Source organism: Gossypium raimondii, chromosome 12, assembly GCF_025698545.1.
Source record: "Gossypium raimondii isolate GPD5lz chromosome 12, ASM2569854v1, whole genome shotgun sequence".
Lineage (NCBI taxonomy): Eukaryota > Viridiplantae > Streptophyta > Magnoliopsida > Malvales > Malvaceae > Gossypium > Gossypium raimondii.
The window spans coordinates 27,738,435-27,758,665 of NC_068576.1; the positions used below are offsets into that span (position 1 = coordinate 27,738,435).

The window sequence follows — 20,231 nt, forward strand, 5'->3', positions numbered from 1 at the left end:
GTCCACGTTTTATTGGACCGTATGAGGTGACTGAAAAAGTTAGGCCCTTAGCATATCGGTTAGCTTTGCCGACTGAGTTAGAGAATATTCATGATGTTTTTCATGTGTCTATGTTATGTCGTTATCGTTCAGATCCATCACATGTGATTTCTTAGACAGAGGTTAAGATTCAGCCAAACATGACTTACAGTGAAGAATCAGTAAAGATTCTAGCTTGAGAGGTCAAGCAACTAAGGAACAAAAGTATTGCACTTGTGAAATTATTATGGAATAGGCATGGATAGACGAGGCTACAAGGGAATCTGAAGAGGCTATGCGAAAACAGTACCCAAATCTCTTCATAGGTAATATTTTCGGGGGAAGAAAATTCCTAAATGAAGAGAAATGTAACATCCCGAAATAGGGCCTAAACAGAACAGTGGTTGCGAAACCACGAATCTGAGATAGAAAAAATTATTGTGATTAATTTTTATGATTTACCGATTGATTGGATGCATGTGTTAGAATACCGACAAGAAATTTCAGTGATTGCATGTTTGAATTGCATATTAGGGTTTAATTGCAAAAGTGGGTAAATATGAGTTTTATATGATAAAGGATTTAATTGAAGTGCATAATTAAAGTAGAGGTCGTTAAATGGTAATTAGACTATTAGATTTTCATGGACAAAAATGGACATGAGATAAGTGAAATAGGATTTTTTAAGTTAGGGGCATTTTAGTCATTTAGTAATTAAATGAATTAAAAAGGAATATAAAGCTAAAATGTGCTCATGTTTCTTCCACCATAGCCGAAACTTACAAGTTCTCCATAGCTAGGGTTTTGGCCACTTTCAAGCTTGATTGTAAGTATATCCAAGCCCCGTTTTTAATGTTTTTTTTTACGTTTTTGGAGTCCTCGTAGCTCGATTTAGCTTATTCTACCATTAATTCATGTTAGGGTTCATATTTGGGAAAATACTCATAGGTGAAATGTTTTTATTTAGATGTTTTATGGTGGAATATGAAGCTTGAAATTATGTTAAACAACTTTTGCTAGGCGATTTTATGTGAAAACGAGTAAAACGACATAATCAGTAAAAAAACTAATGCTCATAAGTAAATGTTAGAGTGAGAATTTAATGTTGCCATAGAAGGGAAAGATGTTCAGCATGTCATAAAACATAAGAATAAGGGATGAAGTTTAATTTATGAGCTTTAGGGCAAAAGTGTAATATGTAAAAGTTTAGGGGCAAAATCATAATTTTGTCAAAGTTTGAGTCAAGGACTTTTTTCATGAATGTGAGTATTAAATAAGCTAAATTTTCTATTATGGATCAAGAAGAACGAAATCTGTTGTTAGACCGGGGAAAGAAAAAGGTTGAGGACTAAGTTGCTAGATTTGATCGTATTTTGTAGCGAGGTAAGTTTACGGTAAATAAATGCAATATTTCAATAATCTTTATTAATTTTGTTATTTTCCAGCAATTATGTACTTATTTCATGAAACTATTTAATGTTGACTCAAGTATGAGATGATAGAGAATTAGTGTTTAAAAGTCCCGTTGAAACATTAGAAATGTATCGGATACAAATGTCATGACATTAAGGGAATGAGATCCCATGTAGGACTATGTTTGGGACATGGCATTGGCATTACTGAGGTTTTGAGAGGTCATATGTAAGACCATGTCTAGGACATGGCATTGGCACAGAGATCAGGGTCCCCTGTAAGACTATGTTTAGGACATGGTATGGGCACTAATATCAGAACTCCCATATAAGACCATATCTGGGATATGGCATTATAAGTACAGGAAACATCCCATGTAAGACCATGTTTGGGACATGGCTTTGACATGTTATTATCAGACAGGAGACCCGAGTATCCTTAGTATTCCAAGTGGTTCAACGGGCTAGTAAATAAACTATGCTACATGAAAGTACAGGTAAAAGCATAATAAACGATTCAGGTGAGTTATAAGGGTTAAGAATATCTCAGTTATCAGTTGAGAAAGAAATTTCAGTAAGGGAGGAGTAAGTTATAATCATGAGTTATTTAAGTAAACAAGTAAGAGAGTAAGTAAAGAAGAAGCAAAGACCATGATACTTGATGATAATTTATGAGTATAATTATTTATGATAAATGTTGTTATTTATTTGCTTGTAAACTTACTAAGCTTTATGCATACCCCCTTTAGTTTTCTTCATTTTTATAGTATTTCCAATCCAATTCGGGGATCGTAAAGTAGTTGGAGCTCGTTTCACACTATCAACAGACCATCTCGGTATTTTATGATCGAAACGTTTTAAGTTATGGCATGTATAGGGACTTAGTAATTTTGTGTGTGCCCTTATGATATGGTTAATGAGTAGCTATTGAAATGACTATTTAAGAACATGTTTTGATATTATGTATGCCTAAATGATAGTTAATACAAAGAAATTATAAAAGAGTAAAAATTTGCAATGGAATAGTTTTTGGATAGCAACATTGACGTGATTTTGAAAAATCACCAAGGAAAGTAGAAATGGAATTAGAGAGCAAATGAGATATAAAATTAAAGCTTACAAGTCTATTTTCACATGAAAGAAGCGGAATAGGAAAAGAAATTATATATTATGAGATATTTGTATTTTAGTGAGACAGGGTCAGAATGGTTTTTGAAGTCCCTTGTTCTGACTTTAGAAAATCATTAAAAATTGTAAAGAAAGGATTATGAGTCATAATTTATATTTTTAGATTCCTTGGTGAGTCTATTTTCAATAAAAACAAACAGAAGCACCATATGAAGCCCATACAATGAGATAATTGATTTTTAGTGAAGAGGGATCAGAACTGTAGAGTAGTGAAATAAGGGGGATTTTAAAGAATAAACTGTACTATTTGGCTAAACCAAAAATTTTGGAAATTTTATGGTAAGAAGATATATGAGTCTAATTTCACGAAAAATTTACGGATCTAAATTTTGAGTTTCGTAACTCGAGTTATAATTAAATTAGTGACTGTTACGCGAGTGGACAGTTTTATTGTAAGTAGTGAAATAAATTATTTTGATTTGTTTAAGTATTTGGAAAAATTTTAATGTCCAATCCGTCCCTCCACTAGCTCACTGAAACGAGAAATGAATTGTAAGTTGAATCAAATGAATAGAAATTAACAAAAATGGTGAAATATAGAAATAGGAAACATTTGGAAATGATTTAGGCTTTCTCCAAAATGAAAATGGAGAAATGAAATCATTTGAAAATGATTGTGGTTTTATCCAAAATGAAAAAGAAAAAGAAAAAATGAAAATGGCCTGAAAAATGAATTTATGTTTTCAAAATAAATGAAGTTAAAAATTGGAAATAAATAATTTGATCATAGTGAACCGTTGAATAAGGGAATATTAAATATATTTTCTCATAGATTCTTTTATGGTAAAGTTGTCATGATTTTAACGGAATTAGATTTGGGTTAGAAAATTATTTAATTGGAAATATATTGAAGTTTTTTTTTTTGGGAAATAGAAAAAAAAACAAATATTGGGTTAAAAGCCCAGAAATTACTTGTAACTGGACTTGATATGGAAGAGGCCCAAAAGCCCTTATTTAATAAGGGAGGACGACAAACCCTAGTATTATTAACTAGGGTTATCGCCCCTTACATCCTAGTTGAACTAGGATTTCGTTTTTCTAGTTGAAATAAACTTCTACAATTCAACAACGGTTTTGCCTTCTCTCCCTATAAATAGATGGCATCAGTAGAGCTATTAACACAACTTTCAGATATCATAATTTTGCCCGAAAATAGAGAGACTTTTATTCTTTAATAATTAAATATATTTTTTGAAATAACGGTTCTACCAGTTTCTATTTGATAAAAGAATTTTTGTTTTTACCCCAAGGAAAAAAACTATTTTTGGTTCTATGTTTGATTTGAATCGTTCGAGCCTATACTTGAAGCAATTTGTGGTACAAGAATAGTAGAGAAGATCATTTGGCTGAAAGCCGAGAATGACAATAATCTGTCTATCCGAAAACATAGGTACAATTTCGATCTAGGGTTTATTACTATAAATATCACAAACTGGATCGATTTTCAAAATTTTATTTTTCGCTGTGCAAGAAAATCATTTTCAAACCGAATTTTTTCTAAGAAAATGATATTCTGTCATTCACATTACATGATTGTTGAAAAAGGAACGTGGTCACAGGTTGTTTATCATAAGGCAAATAATTTAATTACTATGTATTAGTAATTGACTTTTAATATCAAAAGATATAATGAATATAATGAGATAAAATAGGATCACATTGGGAGAACGAATTTTATCCTAAAGATATTAAGGATATCCTATGAGGGTAACACACTTATGAGAGGTCATTGGATGAATACTTATTGAGTAGCTTTCATAATGATATATAATAAGAGAGAGTTCGGACATAGTACTATAGTAGAATGATTCCATGATTAAATAATGTTGTAATTAATAGGCAAAGAATCAAAATTTAATTATAAATTATTTAAGTCGTAATTATATATGTCCAATCGATCCTTCCGCTAACTCGAGATAACCCAAAATAAATTGCATGTAAAATCGATAATTGTGGAATGAATGAAAATTATAAGAGAATTGAATCAAAAGTATCACTATCCGTAGTGAATACATTTTCTCGCCAAGTAACAAAGATGACTTAGAAATCAATTTAATTTTTTGAATTATTATTTAATTAAACGTAATTAAATAATTAGAGTTCGATGTAAGAATTAAATTAATTAGTCGTCATAGATTTATTGAATAAGATAATTAAATTTATTTCCTCATAGATTTTAATACGTTAACATTGTCATGATTTTAAAGAAATTAGAATTGGGTTGAGAAAATAATTTAATTGGGAAAAACTAATTAATTAATATTTTGGATAAATTATAAGTGTTGTATAAAAGTCTGGATAACACATATAATTGTACCCATACACGAGACAAGCCCGAAATCCCATCTCAAGACATGAGAGGCAACAAACCTTAGTTCCTTTTAGGGTTGCCTCCGCCTTTACTCGTAGTAGAATACTGCATTTTTTATTAAAATATTATTATTTAATTAACCCTTATTAAAGGGTAAATCTTGTATCATTTCTTTATAAATAGTAACTGTCGAAACCATTTTTACTTTTGAAATAAAGCAAAAAATTTAGTTGTCGATGAAAATTTGGAGTCGCCACCAATCTTTTATTAAGGTGTGATTGGGTCACCTAAAAACAACTTTGGTCTACGAGTTTTAGAAAAACAGATTCGGGAGTCGGTTACGTATGAGGAAGGATTAGCACCCTCATAACGCCCAAAAATTGGTACCGAGTTGATTAATTAATGTCTTAATGCCGAGAGTTGAAAAATATGATCCTTCATTAAATTATCCATTAAGACTCCCTCATTTTGAAATAGAAAGCATCACACCCAATGCATTAAGGCACGATGTTTTATTTCTTCAAGATGAGTTTGTCTAAAAGGTTTTGTGATAAAATTTAAAAGAATATTCAATTGTTTAAGATTTATGACGAAACCGCAGCCCAATACGTTAGGGCACAATTTCTCAACGTCCAAAACATTGAATATTTCTTTTATTAATATTTATATTTTTTAAATCTTTGTTTCAAGAAATCAATACGTCGCATCCAATGCGTTAGGACACAACATATTAGATTCCCAATAACAAGCTTTTTCATTTTATTTTTGATCAAAGAGAAATTCTCGATTATTAGATTTAACGAAGAAAATTGGAACCCAATACGTTAGGGCTCAATTTTCTTGAAAATCCTAAATACGAGTATTATCTCCATTTTGAAAATTTTCCATTTTTAAATTCGAGTAAAAGATGACGTAATGTTATATTGAAAGTATGTATAAATGTCACAATAACCAATACAACAATGGCATAGAAACAAATAAATAAACGAAATTAATATACAAAAAAAACAATAATCCATGATATGCAAAGTATCAAATAAATGAACGAAATGTAAATGAAAACATAAATCAATAAACAAATGAAGGAAATAAAAAATACAAAATATATACATTGAAATTATGAAGAATAAAAGACAAACATATGATTTACACATAAAATTTTGGATTATAAATTTATACAAACAAAATACATAATACAATAAAGAAAAATATATATACATATAAATTATAAAATATGCATTAAAAATATAAGTATGTATTTAAGCATTTTCGAAAATAAAAACATAGATATATGTATATATATAAATATAAAAAATATTCATTAGGAAAAATATATAAATATATACATGTACATCTATAAAATAATAATTATCTACATATATATATATTATAAAAAGATAATTACATATATATAAAAAATAATAATAATTAAATATATTGAAATTAATTAATTTAGAAAATATATATACAAAATTATGAGGAATAATATAAGAAAACATACGTATATACATATTCATCAAAGTAAAAAATATAAAAGTGTATATATATGTATATAAAAGTTATGCAAATAAAATAATAGTAAAATATATATAATATATGCATGTGTTTATAAAAGTTTTTTTTTTAAACAAATGTATGTATATATATTATTTTTAAAAAATATGTGTATGTATAATAATAATAATAATAATAATAATAACTTCATAACAAGAAAATCAAATTTAATAAAAATAAATAATAAATAATAAATAAATAAAAAGACTAAATCGAGGCAATAAGACTGATGTCTTCGATCTGCTTCACTGCCAGTACAGAAAGGCAAGATCTACTATTTTCAACCTACTCCACTGCTGCTCAGGGAGATAAGGCCGGATTTTTCGATTTGCTTCGCTACCGGTACAGGAAGGCAAGATCTGCTATCTTCAGTCTGCTCCACTACAACCTAAGGAGGCAAGACTGGCGTCTTCAATCTGCTTCGCTGTCAGTACAAGAAGCCAAGATCTACTATTTTCAACCTGCTCCGCTACAATCCAGGGAGGCAAGGCTGGTGTCTTTGATCTGCTTTGCTACCAGTATAGGAAGGTAAGATCTGCTATCTTTAGTCTGCTCCACTGCACCCTAGGGAGGCAAGACTGGTGTCTTCGATCTGCTTCACCGTCAGTACAGGAAGGCAAGATCTGCTATTTTCAACGTGCTCCGCTGCAACCCAGGGAGGCAAGGCTGGTGTCCTTGATATGCTTCACTGTCGGTACAGGAAGGCAAGATCTCATCGTCTTCGCCCGCTCCATCGCAACCTAGGGAGGCAAGATCGGTATCTTCGATCGCTCATTGTCGACAGAAGGCAAGATCTGCTATCTTCAGTCTGCTCCACTGCAACCTAGGGAGGCAAGACTGGTGTCTTCGATCTGCTTCACTGTCAGTACAGGAAGGCAATATCTGCTATTTTCAACCTGCTCCGCTGCAACCCAGGGAGGCAAGGCTGGTGTCTTTAATCTGCTTCGCTGCCGGTATAGGAAGGCAAGATCTGCTATTTTCAATGATCTGTTCTCTGGGGAACATGATCTGTATAATGCATTTTATGAATCTAATTATGCTTAGAGATTAGGATGTCATGATCAGAATGAATCAAATGCTCCTAACTAGACGTGTATGAATGACGTTTGCATGAATGCAGAGTGTTTTTTTTTTGAATGACCCTTTTTAATGCTTAGGTTTTCATTGCTCGCTGTTCATTAAGGCTTTAACGTCGACACGTCAGAACGTCATTTTATTCGACTGGTATTTCCAAAGAAATACCCACAGATTGCCCCCACGGTAATCCTCTAGATTTAATCCACTGGACATAAAATTCGTATCATCTTCCTCCCACTGATACCCAATGGCTGAAAGATCTAGCCTTTTCTCAATCCTTTGTTATACAATTTAAGGATATAGAATGTGAAATTCTTTGGTCCTTTACACCATTCACAGGGTGTCATACCAAATGCCTATGCATAAATGAAAGATTCTCTTCTCCGAGAAAACCTCTTCTTATCACTCGGTTATCATTGCTTATTTGTTCATTGAAGCCTTGTCACCAACACGACATCTTGTCATTTTGTTCAATCAATGTTTGGACAACAAAATCCCATAGGATAGTCTTAATTTAGACTTTTCCTTCTTAGACATTTCAACCTTTAAACTTGGTGTGTTCTAAACAATAGTCTTGTTTCAGGCTCCTGTATTATTTAAAAACTTCTAAAGTAATATGCAAAACCTCCATTGTGAAAATTTTATTAGTCCATTAATTATTATTCCAATGCAACATGCTTGCAAAAAGGTCATAACAATGGATGAGAATCCAATTGGTTCTGAGCATAGCTCGAAAGGAATAGATTATCAAAAATAGTAAACAAAGAAATTGATTGGGAATATGTATCTTGGAAAAGAATGAAGTATTCCAAGAACAACAGATTCAATAGTATAAAAAATTGGGTGCCCCAGATATCGCAGCTTGAGCTTCTCTGTACAAACGTTTTGAGTTTGACATGTGTTTAGGAGATCTATAGTACTCTGTCGATGTCCCAAGATGTTGTCTACCCTTTCTTGTTGCTTCAAGATCATCATATGCCCCAATCTGATCAAAATTTGAACTGCTCTGATCACCTCATGCCCCATTCTGATCAATATTTGAGCCGCCCTTTTCAGGTTTTCAACTCAAATCCCCTTTGGTTTTAAGGCGCCCTTTGCGGGTTTTCACCTTGGCCTCTCCATTTCCTTTCCTTTTTTTTTTTGCTATTTTTTTGCTATTTTTTTATATTTTTTATATTTTTGATTGAATCAGAACTCATAGGATTAGGCATGTCCGTGTTATCCTTTTTTATCAAAATCGACGCTTTTCCAAATAAGGCCTTCCACATAAGGTCCTTCCCAGCTTGGGATGAAGTTCTTTTTGTATGGGAAGGATCTTCTTCAATACCAGGTCCCTCTCAAGGAATTATCTAGGACGGACCTTTTTTGTGAACTTGCATCATTTGCGTTTGGCACATTTGACCATGATGGACAACTTTGAACATTCCTCTTCAATCGAAATTGGATTCAAAAACTCAGAGAGAAAGAATTTTGTCTTCAATAGGCAAAACCGCGATGGGCCTAAGAGAAAGGCATTGCCCCGGCAAAATTTTTTTTTCCGCGCCATCCTTTTTTTTTTGGGCGATATGGCATTAATCGTGAACAGACTGCAAACTTTTGATATTGTACAATTGTTCAAATTTAGTACATTGTCAGATATGATCCTTTTAGTGTTCCATACTAACATATTATTTTTCACGAATTTGCTAACTGTTGACTTTGTGATATTGGCATATGAAGCAGCTTCCATTCATTTAGTAAAATAACTGACGATCACAAAGATGAATCAATGATCGTTAGACTCTTTTGGCGAGATCGACCAAATGACCTTCATGCCCCATATAAGGAGAAGTCATGTATCCTAATGATTCTTTGTAGGGTAAGATCCTGTTCTCGACTTGTTCTACCATCCTTAACAAGTCCGGAAATAGGCTACAATCTATGTCATCTTCAAAGTCATGAAATCCCTCTAAACACATGCCTCGCTCAAAAGGAAATTCTGAGCTTGTAGCAGCGTCACTCATGATATTGATATCTAGGGACCCAATATAAAATAATGTATTTATGAATAACTATTTGTACAATATAATTATGAATAAAATAATGACGTGGAAGAAAATCCAAAAGAATGAAAGAATAATTATTTCAAAAAGAATGAAAAAATATTGGCTCAAAAATGAATGCAAAGATGTATTTTATTAGAATAATGACGTTCAGACATGAGCCTATTTCACAAAGGAATTTCTATCATTTTTAGGCTAAAAACAACAAAAATGTTCTGAACATTACTCTTAATAAGCTCTAAAAACTACAGGAATTTCTTTCGCAGTTCAATTACTTAGAACACTCCCAGATTTATAATGGGGGATATCTAACAAGGTCCCCCTTTCATTTGTGTCTTCCTATATGTCATTGATGTGAACACTTCCCAACATCTCTTCATATATTGCATTCACCCCATTGTCAATCATGATTGGGTAGCAAATTTTCTGCATTAAATGAACCATCCAACTTGACAATACCTATGTTGATGAATTTTTCGACTAGCTTTTTGAAGGTAATGCAATTCTCTATTGAGTGTCTCGTCATTCCCGCATGATAATCGCATTGTGCACTTGCATCGTACCATTTAGGATACGGAGGCTGTGGAGGCTTCACATGTAAATGAGAAACAACATGCGCATCGAATAAGCTTTGATACAGCTCATTGTACGACATTGGAATTGGCGTGAACTGGAGTTTTTTAGTACCTTGCTTCACATATGATTCTTGTCTTGATGAACCCTGATGATTAGCATTTGATTTGCTGTACGTATTCACGCTGTTCACCTCATTTTCTTTTTCTTTTGAGGCTTGTCTTCTGTTATTTCCTCCAGCATCAATCTTTTCGCTCCTTATGGCACTTTCAATCATTTCACCATTCATGATTATGTCAGAAAAGCTTTTTGTGGCACTCCCTAACATATGTGTGATGAACGGAGCTTTCAATGTATTTATGAATAGCATTGACATTTTCCTTTCCAGGAGCAGTGGCTGAACCTTGACAGCGACCTCCCTCCACCTCTGTGCGTATTGCCTAAAACTTTCACCGGGCTTCTTTTCCATATTTTGTAGAGTGATTCTATCAGGTACCATGTCAGTTACATGACTGTACTGCTTTATAAAGGCTTGTGCTAAATCTCTCCATGAATTAATCTTGGTACTGCTCAATTGATTGTACCACCTAGATGCTGCCCCTGTGAGGCTATCCTGGAAATAATGTATCAGCAGCTGGTCGTTATTAGCATACCCAGTCATCCACCTAAAAAACATGGTAATATGAGTTTCGGGGCCACTAGTTCCATTATACTTCTCAAACTCTGGCATTTTGAACTTGTAAGGGAGAATTAAATCCGGAACCAAGCTCAATTCTTTAGCATCAATCCCATAGTAGCTCTCAGCACTTTCCATCGCTCTAAATTTTTCTTCAAGCCATTTATACTTTTCTTCTAGCTATTTTGGCAGTTCATCCTTCATTTTCTCCTTTTCAGCTGTTTCGTCGAAGTCAGGTATAGCAGGATTAACAATGTTGTCTCCGGGGTTAGAGTCTGATCCAGCTTGAAAATTTATTGGTGTTACAGCACCGGCCTGAACCTGGTGAGGCTTGATGGTGACAGAGGATTTGCGTGGATACACCTCAACGTGCTGAAGGGTAAAGCCTGGGGGATAAACAGGCCCCTCACTGTCTCCTTCTTCAACATTAAGCACAGAGCTTTTCCTTTTATCAACTTCTCTAGTCAACAACTGAGTTAACTGAGTCATCATTTTCCCCTGAGATTCCATCATTTTGTCCATCATTTTTTGTTGAATCTTCTCAAGCTGCTCATTCATTTGTTTTTGAAGCTGATCTTGCATTTCCTTTTGGAACTGTTCCAGCCTTTGTTCCATGTTTTTAGTTTTCGATCGAGTACCGTAGCTGTGTTTGGTAGGTTGGTTGGTTTCCATATTATCTGAGGAATGACTTAAATTAATTAGAATTTTTTAGTATTTTTTTAAAGACATATGAAGCAAATGCAATGCATGAAATGAATGCAAAAAGGCGTCAATTTTGATTCAATTTCATTTAGAAAACTTTACTAGAAAGTAAATTTCTTTACATAAAACAGATACATGTACGGCATCGCCCCTATACTCCAAGAGACAACGTCAATCTTTCATTCATCTGGATGTTTAAGACAAATCACGCGAATTTCCAATGGACGCCACTACTAGCTCCTTTTTGCGTGATCCATTATCTGCCCGTCTTCGTAATGCTCATCTACTTCTTTAAATGTCGGCAGCTCTTGAATAATCAACTTAAATTCTCGGGCCATGAAGTAAAGTCATATACTTTTTCATTACCCTTCTTTTGTTGTGTTTCTTGGAATATATTCGAGCAGTCGTATTTCTTCCACTTTATCAAGAAACCATTTTTCCACGATAAGCTTCCTATCTAGCAACTGAATATGAACCGACGCATTTTATAATGAAATGAAATGCCATGTCATGCAATCAAAATAAAACACTAAAAGTCAGTATCATAGAATATAATCAAGAAATAATAAAACACCTGATAGGATGTCTACTAGGGTTCAGTGTAGCTCTACCTAAGGTGGATTCCTAAGGTTCATTATATGAGGTTTGACTTCTAGAGCAAGGGTACCCGAACTAGCAGATTCCTCAATCCTCACCCATTATATGCTCATATGGAACGAGTTCAATTCAGAGGAATACATTTCCCTATGGCTGCACGGAGATGAAAATCTCACGAAGACATAGCTACGGATGTATCCCTGAAGCGGTCCACTACCTTGCACGGAGGTGAAAACCTCACGAGGGACTAGTTTCTCGCTCTCACTTAAAAGGGTAAAATTATTCAACTCATGTAATGTGTAATGCAAACAATACTTAAATCCATTAAGCAAGAAATAATGAATGCAATAGGATACCATGAATTTTTTTTAAAACAACAAAATTTTCTCGACGATAAGACAAGAATTAATCAACTTTGTGGCTCGACTCTCTTATAAAAAAAGTCCCTAGTGTAGTCACCAGGCTGTCGAAACCATTTTTATTTTTGAAAAAAAACAAAAAATTTAGTTGTCGATGAAAATTTGGAGTCGCCACCAATCTTTTATTAAGGTGTGATTGGGTCACCTAAAAACAACTTTGGTCTACGAGTTTTAGAAAAACGGGTTCGGGAGTCGGTTACGTATGAGGAAGGATTAGAACCCTCATAACGCCCAAAAATTGGTACCAAGTTGATTAATTAATGTCTTAATGCCGAGAGTTGAAAAATATGATCCCTAATTAAATTATCCATTAAGACTCCCTCATTTTGAAACAGAAAGCATCACACCCAATGCGTTAGGGCACGATGTTTTATTTCTTCAAGATGAGTTTGTCTAAAAGGTTTGTGTGATAAAATTTAAAAGAATATTCAATTGTTTAAGATTTATGATGAAACTGCAGCCCAATACGTTAGGGCACAATTTCTCAATGTCCCAAACATTGAATATTTCTTTTATTAATATGTATATTTTTTAAATCTTTGTTTCAAGAAATTAATACGTCGCATCCAATGCGTTAAGACACAACGTATTAGATTCCCAATAACAAGCTTTTTAATTTTATTTTTGATCAAAGAGCAATTCTCGATTATTAGATTTAACGAAGAAAATTGGAACCCAATACGTTAGGGCTCAATTTTCTTGAAAATCCTAAATACGAGTATTATCTCCATTTTGAAAATTTTCCATTTTTAAATTCGAGTAAAAAGATGACGTAATGTTATATTGAAAGTATGTATAAATGTCACAATAACAAATACAACAATGGCATAAAACAAATAAATAAACGAAATTAATATACAAAAAAACAATAATCCATGATATGCAAAGTATCAAATAAATGAACGAAATGTAAATGAAAACATAAATCAATAAACAAATGAAGGAAATAAAAATAAAAATACAAAATATATACTTGAAATTATGAAGAATAAAAGGCAAACATATGATTTACACATAAAATTTTGGATTATAAATTTATACAAACAAAATACATAATACAATAACGAAAAATATATATACATATAAATTATAAAATATGCATTAAAATATAAGTATGTATTTAAGCATTTTCGAAAATAAAAACATAGATATATATGTATATATATAAATATAAAAAATATTCATTAGGAAAAATATATAAATATATACATGTACATATATAAATAATAATAATTATCTACATATATATAGATTATAAAAAGATAATTACATATATATAAAACAAATAATAATAATTACATATATTGAAATTAATTAATTTAGAAATATATATATATATATATATATATATAAATTTATGAGGAATAATAAAAGAAAACATACATATATACATATTCATCAAAGTAAAAAATATAAAAGTGTATATATATGCATATAAAAGTTAGGAAATAAAAATGTATATGTATATAAAATGTAAATGTATATATATGTATATAAAAGTTATGCAAATAAAATAATAATAAAATATATATATAATATATGCATGTGTTTATAAAAGTTTTTTAAACAAATGTATGTATATATATTATTGTAAAAAAAATATGCATATGTATAATAATAATATAATAATAATAATAATAATAATAACTTAATAACAAGAAAATCAAATTTAATAATAATAAATAATAAATAAATAAAAAGACTAAATCAAGCTTTGACATAAATTCTGGGCCTAAATCCGCAAATAAATGAAGTCGAAAGGACCCTATTGAACACGCCAAAGAAAATAAAAACGCAAGAGAAAGAGAAATTTAAGGGAATACTCTTAAGAATTATTATTACTCCAAACTTCCGTCCCCTACAATGAAGGGAGAGGCCTCTATTTATAGTTGAGCCTCCCCAAATCCAACGGTACAGATCAATTACATCAACGGCTAAGATTAAAGGGTATCTACAAATTAAATCTCTAAGATTACAAAATCACATCTTCTAAGATTGCATATCGTATCTAAGATTGCATATATCATATCTAAGATTGCACATCCTTGAAGATTATGTTTCCATAAGCTTGTAGATGGACCTTCTACCTTTTCAAGTAATGGACCGTTCCGATCTGGCCAAATGATATAATTTTGTACTGGACTTAGACTTTATTTTATTATTGTAAGCCCGGGCTAAAATTGAGTATTACGGTAACTATTAGCTAACTTATTTACACAAGTTATTAAGTACTGTAATTCTGTCAAAAATAGTGACAACTTATTTTTAAAATAAATTTTATTTTTTTAGAAAAACTCATAACTTCTAATTTTATAGAGAGAATTAATTTTTCCACTGAAAGTTAATAAAAGCTTTCCTTCTATACACTAGGTTCATTTTGTTTGAGCTAGCCCACACTTAAAGCAATTCGGGATACGAGGATAAAAGAGAAGATTGATTGGTATAAAGCCAGGAAATGACTTGCACCACCTCATAAAAACCACATATAATAATTCAGTTAAAGGTTTATTACTATAAATACCATAAGACTTAGTTTTAAGAAAAATTTTAAACATGTGCTGTGCCTAAAACCACTGTTTTCTAAACTGATTTTCGTACAATAATTCAGTGAGTGGGTTGAACTTAAATAACAATTTGTACTTATTAATTATATTATTTACTACTTTCTAGATAAGATTCGAAAAATAAAAAGATTTCGATTGCGTAAATAAATTATGATGTCCATCTCTATTTTTATATCTAATAGTGATTTAATCCAATTACAGTTGGACGAATATTTGACTAGCAAGATCAACTAATTTTCAGTGTTGGTGTCATTTAACTCATAAAACCTAATTAGTTAAATATTCTAATATAATTATAAAATAAAGAAATCAAATTATGATTTGTGTGATGAATTCTAGAATCTCTTATTGTTGCCGGACACTCAAAATACATGATTACATGAAATAGCAAAACCAAATGATTGAACGTTACCAACTCCATTATTAATGAGAATTGCGTGATATATATCTTAAGGGTTTCCTACCAAAACTCAAAGGAACTTGCAAGCAACTAATAGATTGTTTATCGATCATGCAAAGGGATTAACCTCAATAGATAGATTAATAGGTTCTCAAAATATTCTTTCTTAATTGTATATATAATGCTGCAAGGTAGGTCATGAATTTAATAAAGGATCCAGAGCATTACATCTAAGAAATCCAAATCAACTTATTTGCATGATCTTAACTTCCTAAAAAACTAGTCAAGGAATTTCCAATTCAAAGCTTTGATAAAGTATAAATGAATATAGTCATATTAGATATATTGCTAGCTATTTCACACAGCTCTCGCCTCACAGGCTGCCATAGCAGCTGGCTTAAATTAAGAAAACTTCTCGGTAATTGGAGAAAAATATAAATGTCATAAATTTCTTGTTCAAATATTGCTTATATCACTTGTTAAGGATTATGAGAATTAAATTTCGTGAGTTATACTAGCTACGATTAATTTTTTAATTTTTTTAATCTTCATATTTTTTATTTCATTTATATAAATCAATAAATTTAATATAATTCTAAATTTTTTAATTATTTATTTTTTGTAAAAAACTTTCAGACCTTTAATAAGTATTAGGCTGTGTTCTCCAATGCTTCTCAGATGAGTTTTTCTATTAAAAAGTATTTTTCTCTAAAAGCAATAAAGAACAGACGTTAGTGTAGAAAATTTTTAACTTATTTTAAGTACTTTTCACAGATAAAAAGCAGAAATTTTAACTCATTTCAGCCCGAAGTGTTTTTGGTTGGCATTTTACTTTTTAACCTTACTATTCAAATACATTTTAAAATAAAATAATACAAATTTGTTAAAAGCATTAATTAAAAATAAAAATAAATTTTAAAATAATACAATTGTGTCAATATCTAATTACAAATATTTAATTATTATATTTAAATATTTAAATATAGTTTATATATTCTAATTAAATTTAATAAATAATTAATATTAATTACTTAGAAATATTTAAAATTAATATTATATATTAAAATATTAAAATAAGTTATAATAAATTATTTTTATATTTTTGCTAAAATATCATAATATTAACTAATTTGAACATTATTTAAATACATATTTGTTACTTTATAATATCATGTCTAAAATGAATATTTTATTTCTCAAAAGCACTTTTTGACAGCAATATCAAACACTCAAATTTTTCAAAAGTACTTTTCCACCACACTTTTCAAAAGCATTGCCAAACTAGCCCTTAATATATACAATATTTTAGATCCATTAAAAAAATTTACATTCAAAATAAGTACAATTATATTGATAAATTTAATCATTGAATGATTATAAATTAATCATAAAAAATAAAGATAAAAATTATTTTTAGTTTTATACGGTGAATTTCTCCCTATTCAATTTTATATGTCTGTATTTACCGACACAATTTAAATAAGAAAAGTGAGAATTACATAAATATTTTTAAATTAGATAGATGGTGGAATCAATTAAGCCATTATTTTATTGATTTAATTAATTTAACCGGTTCAAATAAAAATTATTAAAACATTAAAAAATTTAAAAATAAAAATCTAATTCAACTATCCAATTTAATTTAACATTTTACCCGATTGAATCCATCTGTATGGATTTCTAAATTAACGTACATCCAACAGCTCGGAATTATACAAAGAAATGTACGTTAGCAATTAAAGGAAAGTCAATAGGAAAAGTGGATTTAATTTTTTAATAAAGTAAAAGTATGACCTTTAAACAATCTTGAAAATAGTTTTGAAGAAAGTCAATCGATCCGATACGATACTGGTCATCTAACATGGGATTGGTTCATGTGGAGGAAAGACTGTGTATTTGAAAATTTGAAATCCACTCAAGTTGTCCAGTTTTCAATGTGCAAGCTCGACTTATAAGCACACTTTCCAATATAAAATTTCAAACAAAAAATCCCGGAGACTAATTAGAAAGGCGGTCACCAAGAATCTGACCTAACTATTTAGCCAAATAATTAAAATAATGCAGCCGCTCATGCAGAACTAGAAGCATGTTCATGGAACTTAATAAAAAGATCACTGGAACCAATCTATTTTTTTTTTAAGAGGGCTAAAAGGAAGCAGAAATAGCAGGAGAAGATTGATTGTGCAATCAATGCTAGCTGTGTGGCTAACCAAATGCACCTTGGTCAACCTTTACCTCCTCCATACACTGTATGCCTCTCTCTCCTATAAATACTATCTGTTTTTCTTTTACTTCTGCACACAAACCCTTCCTATATTTTCTTCCCCTTCTAGGCAAAACCTTTGTTTTCCTGTGGTATTTCTTTACCCATCTCTTTCTCTCAGCTATTTATATCATTGGCTACTGAAGCAGGAAAGCCATGGTTTTTCCTGTGGTATTTTTGAAGCTAGCGGACTGGGTCTTGTACCAGCTGCTGGCTAACTCATGTTATAGAGCCGCCAGGAAGGTGAGAAACTATGGGTTCTTTCTAAGGAACCAAATTCCTAGGTCGTCATCACAGCAGCAAGCTACTTCTTTGTTCCCTAGTGCTTCCCACTGTGATGTAGGCAATAATATTAGAAGCTCTCAAACACTGGTTTGTGATATTCATGGAGTCTTATTAAGAGCAAAAACCTTTTTCCCTTACTTCATGCTACTTTCTTTTGAAGCTGGAGGCATTTTGAGAGCCTTTCTGTTGCTTTTATCGTGCTCGTTTTTGTGGGTTTTGGACTATGAACTCAAATTGAGGGTAATGATTTTTATATCCTTCTGCGGGCTTAGGAAGAAGGACGTTGAGAGCGTTGGCAGGGCTGTTTTGCCAAAGTTTTATCTTGAGAACCTTAATCTCCAAGCTTATGAAGTTTGGTCTAAAACAAGTTCAAGGGTTGTGTTTACAAGTATACCTAGAGCTATGGTGGAAGGATTTCTCAAAGAATACATGGCCGTCGATGATGTTGTAGGCACTGAATTGCACACTGTTGGGAACCGATTCACAGGCTTGTTATCCAGCTCCGGTTTGCTGGTAAAGCACAAAGCTTTAAAGGCATACTTTGGTGATAAAAAGCCAGATGTTGGCCTCGGAAGTTCAAGCCTCCATGACCATCACTTTATCTCCCTTTGCAAGGTATTCTTTTTTACTTCTACCTATTATTTAAGTATAAAAAGAAAAATAAATAATGGTCAAGTTTGGGCAACCTGTTATTGCACACTAGATCTACCTTGTACAGAGACTACCCACCTGAAAACCCTTGTTTTCAGAGTTTTCCTAATGAGTTCATTAATGGCTTATTTTTTAGACTACTATATATGATATCTTCATCTAATGCATTAAAAATAATTTAATAAAGTCGTAAACCAATTAATACTTTTAAAATGATGTTAGGAGCCATAATTAACTAACCTTAATTCCTTTGGAAGAAAAACTTGTTTAGTGAGGAATTTTTGGTCATTAATTCAATTTTTGTGAATGGGACAGGAAGCCTATGTGGTGCACAAGGAAGATGGTAGAAACAATCAAAGTTGTTTGATGCCAAGGGACAAGTACCCGAAGCCACTTATATTTCATGATGGGAGACTAGCTTTCTTGCCAACACCATTTGCAACACTTTGCATGTTCTTGTGGCTTCCATTTGGGATAGTTCTCGCTATATTTAGGATTCTGGTTGGTATCTGCCTGCCTTACAGGTTAGCTATTTTCTGGGGTTCTCTGAGTGGAGTACAGCTAACTTTCCAAGGCTGCTTTCCTTCATCCAATTCAGAACAGAAAAAAGGTGTTCTATATGTCTGTACCCATCGAACTCTTTTAGACCCAGTTTTCCTTAGCACAGCATTGTGCAAGCCTTTGACAGCCGTGACCTACAGCTTGAGCAAAATGTCTGAAATAATAGCTCCCATCAAGACAGTTAGGTTAACCAGGGACCGGAAGCAAGATGGAGAAACCATGAAAAAGTTGCTGAGTGAAGGTGATTTAGTGGTGTGTCCTGAAGGAACTACATGCAGAGAGCCTTATTTGTTAAGGTTTAGCTCATTGTTTGCTGAACTAGCTGATGAGATAGTTCCAGTAGCCATGAACGCTCATGTAAGTATGTTTTATGGAACAACTGCAAGTGGGTTGAAATGGTTGGATCCCATTTTCTTCCTGATGAACCCTAGACCTAGCTACCATGTTCAAATCCTTGGAAAGGTGCCCCCAGAGTTTACATGTGCCGGGGGCAGATCTAGCTTTGAAGTGGCAAATTATATTCAGAGAAAGCTGGCCGATGCACTGGGATTTGAGTGTACTACCTTTACTAGGAGAGACAAGTACTTGATGTTAGCAGGTAATGAAGGGATTGTCCGTGAAAATAAGAGAAATTGACAAGCTCCTGCACAACAAAATTTATTTGCACACTTAAACCCTATTGTATTAACATATATATGTCAGATCTTTCAAATATTTCTGGACCTGTTTTCCAGTCGCCTCTCCATTGAGCAATAGAGTTTTTTTTTTTTTTTTTTGTAAAAGATATGGTCCTTTTTTGTCAGATGATATCTTACCGCATTGAGTCTGAAATTTGATCTATAGTGATTATCATTCAGTTGCAGATTGCAACATGAGTGTACTACCATTTTATAAAATCACCCCTTCAGCTATTCAAATCGTCAATTTCTTTTGTGGAC

General features: G+C 32.0%; 1 protein-coding gene across 1 annotated transcript; it reads left to right on the forward strand.

The window, feature by feature from the left end:
- Positions 1–17,854: 17,854 nt before the first annotated feature.
- Positions 17,855–20,007, forward strand: LOC105763621 (glycerol-3-phosphate acyltransferase 1). The gene is made up of 2 exons (XM_012581896.2): positions 17,855–18,696; positions 19,048–20,007. Exons 1-2 carry the CDS (start codon positions 17,953–17,955, stop codon positions 19,927–19,929), a joined length of 1,626 nt encoding a protein of 541 aa, XP_012437350.1. The 5' UTR covers positions 17,855–17,952; the 3' UTR covers positions 19,930–20,007.
- The last annotated feature ends 224 nt before the right edge of the window (positions 20,008–20,231 follow it).

Coding starts and splice junctions, on each gene's coding strand:
- LOC105763621 (XM_012581896.2), top strand. CDS start 17,953: ATGGTTTTTCCTGTGGTATTTTTGAAGCTAGCGGACTGGGTCTTGTAC. Junction 18,697..19,047: donor ACTTTATCTCCCTTTGCAAG/GTATTCTTTTTT, acceptor TGAATGGGACAG/GAAGCCTATGTGGTGCACAA.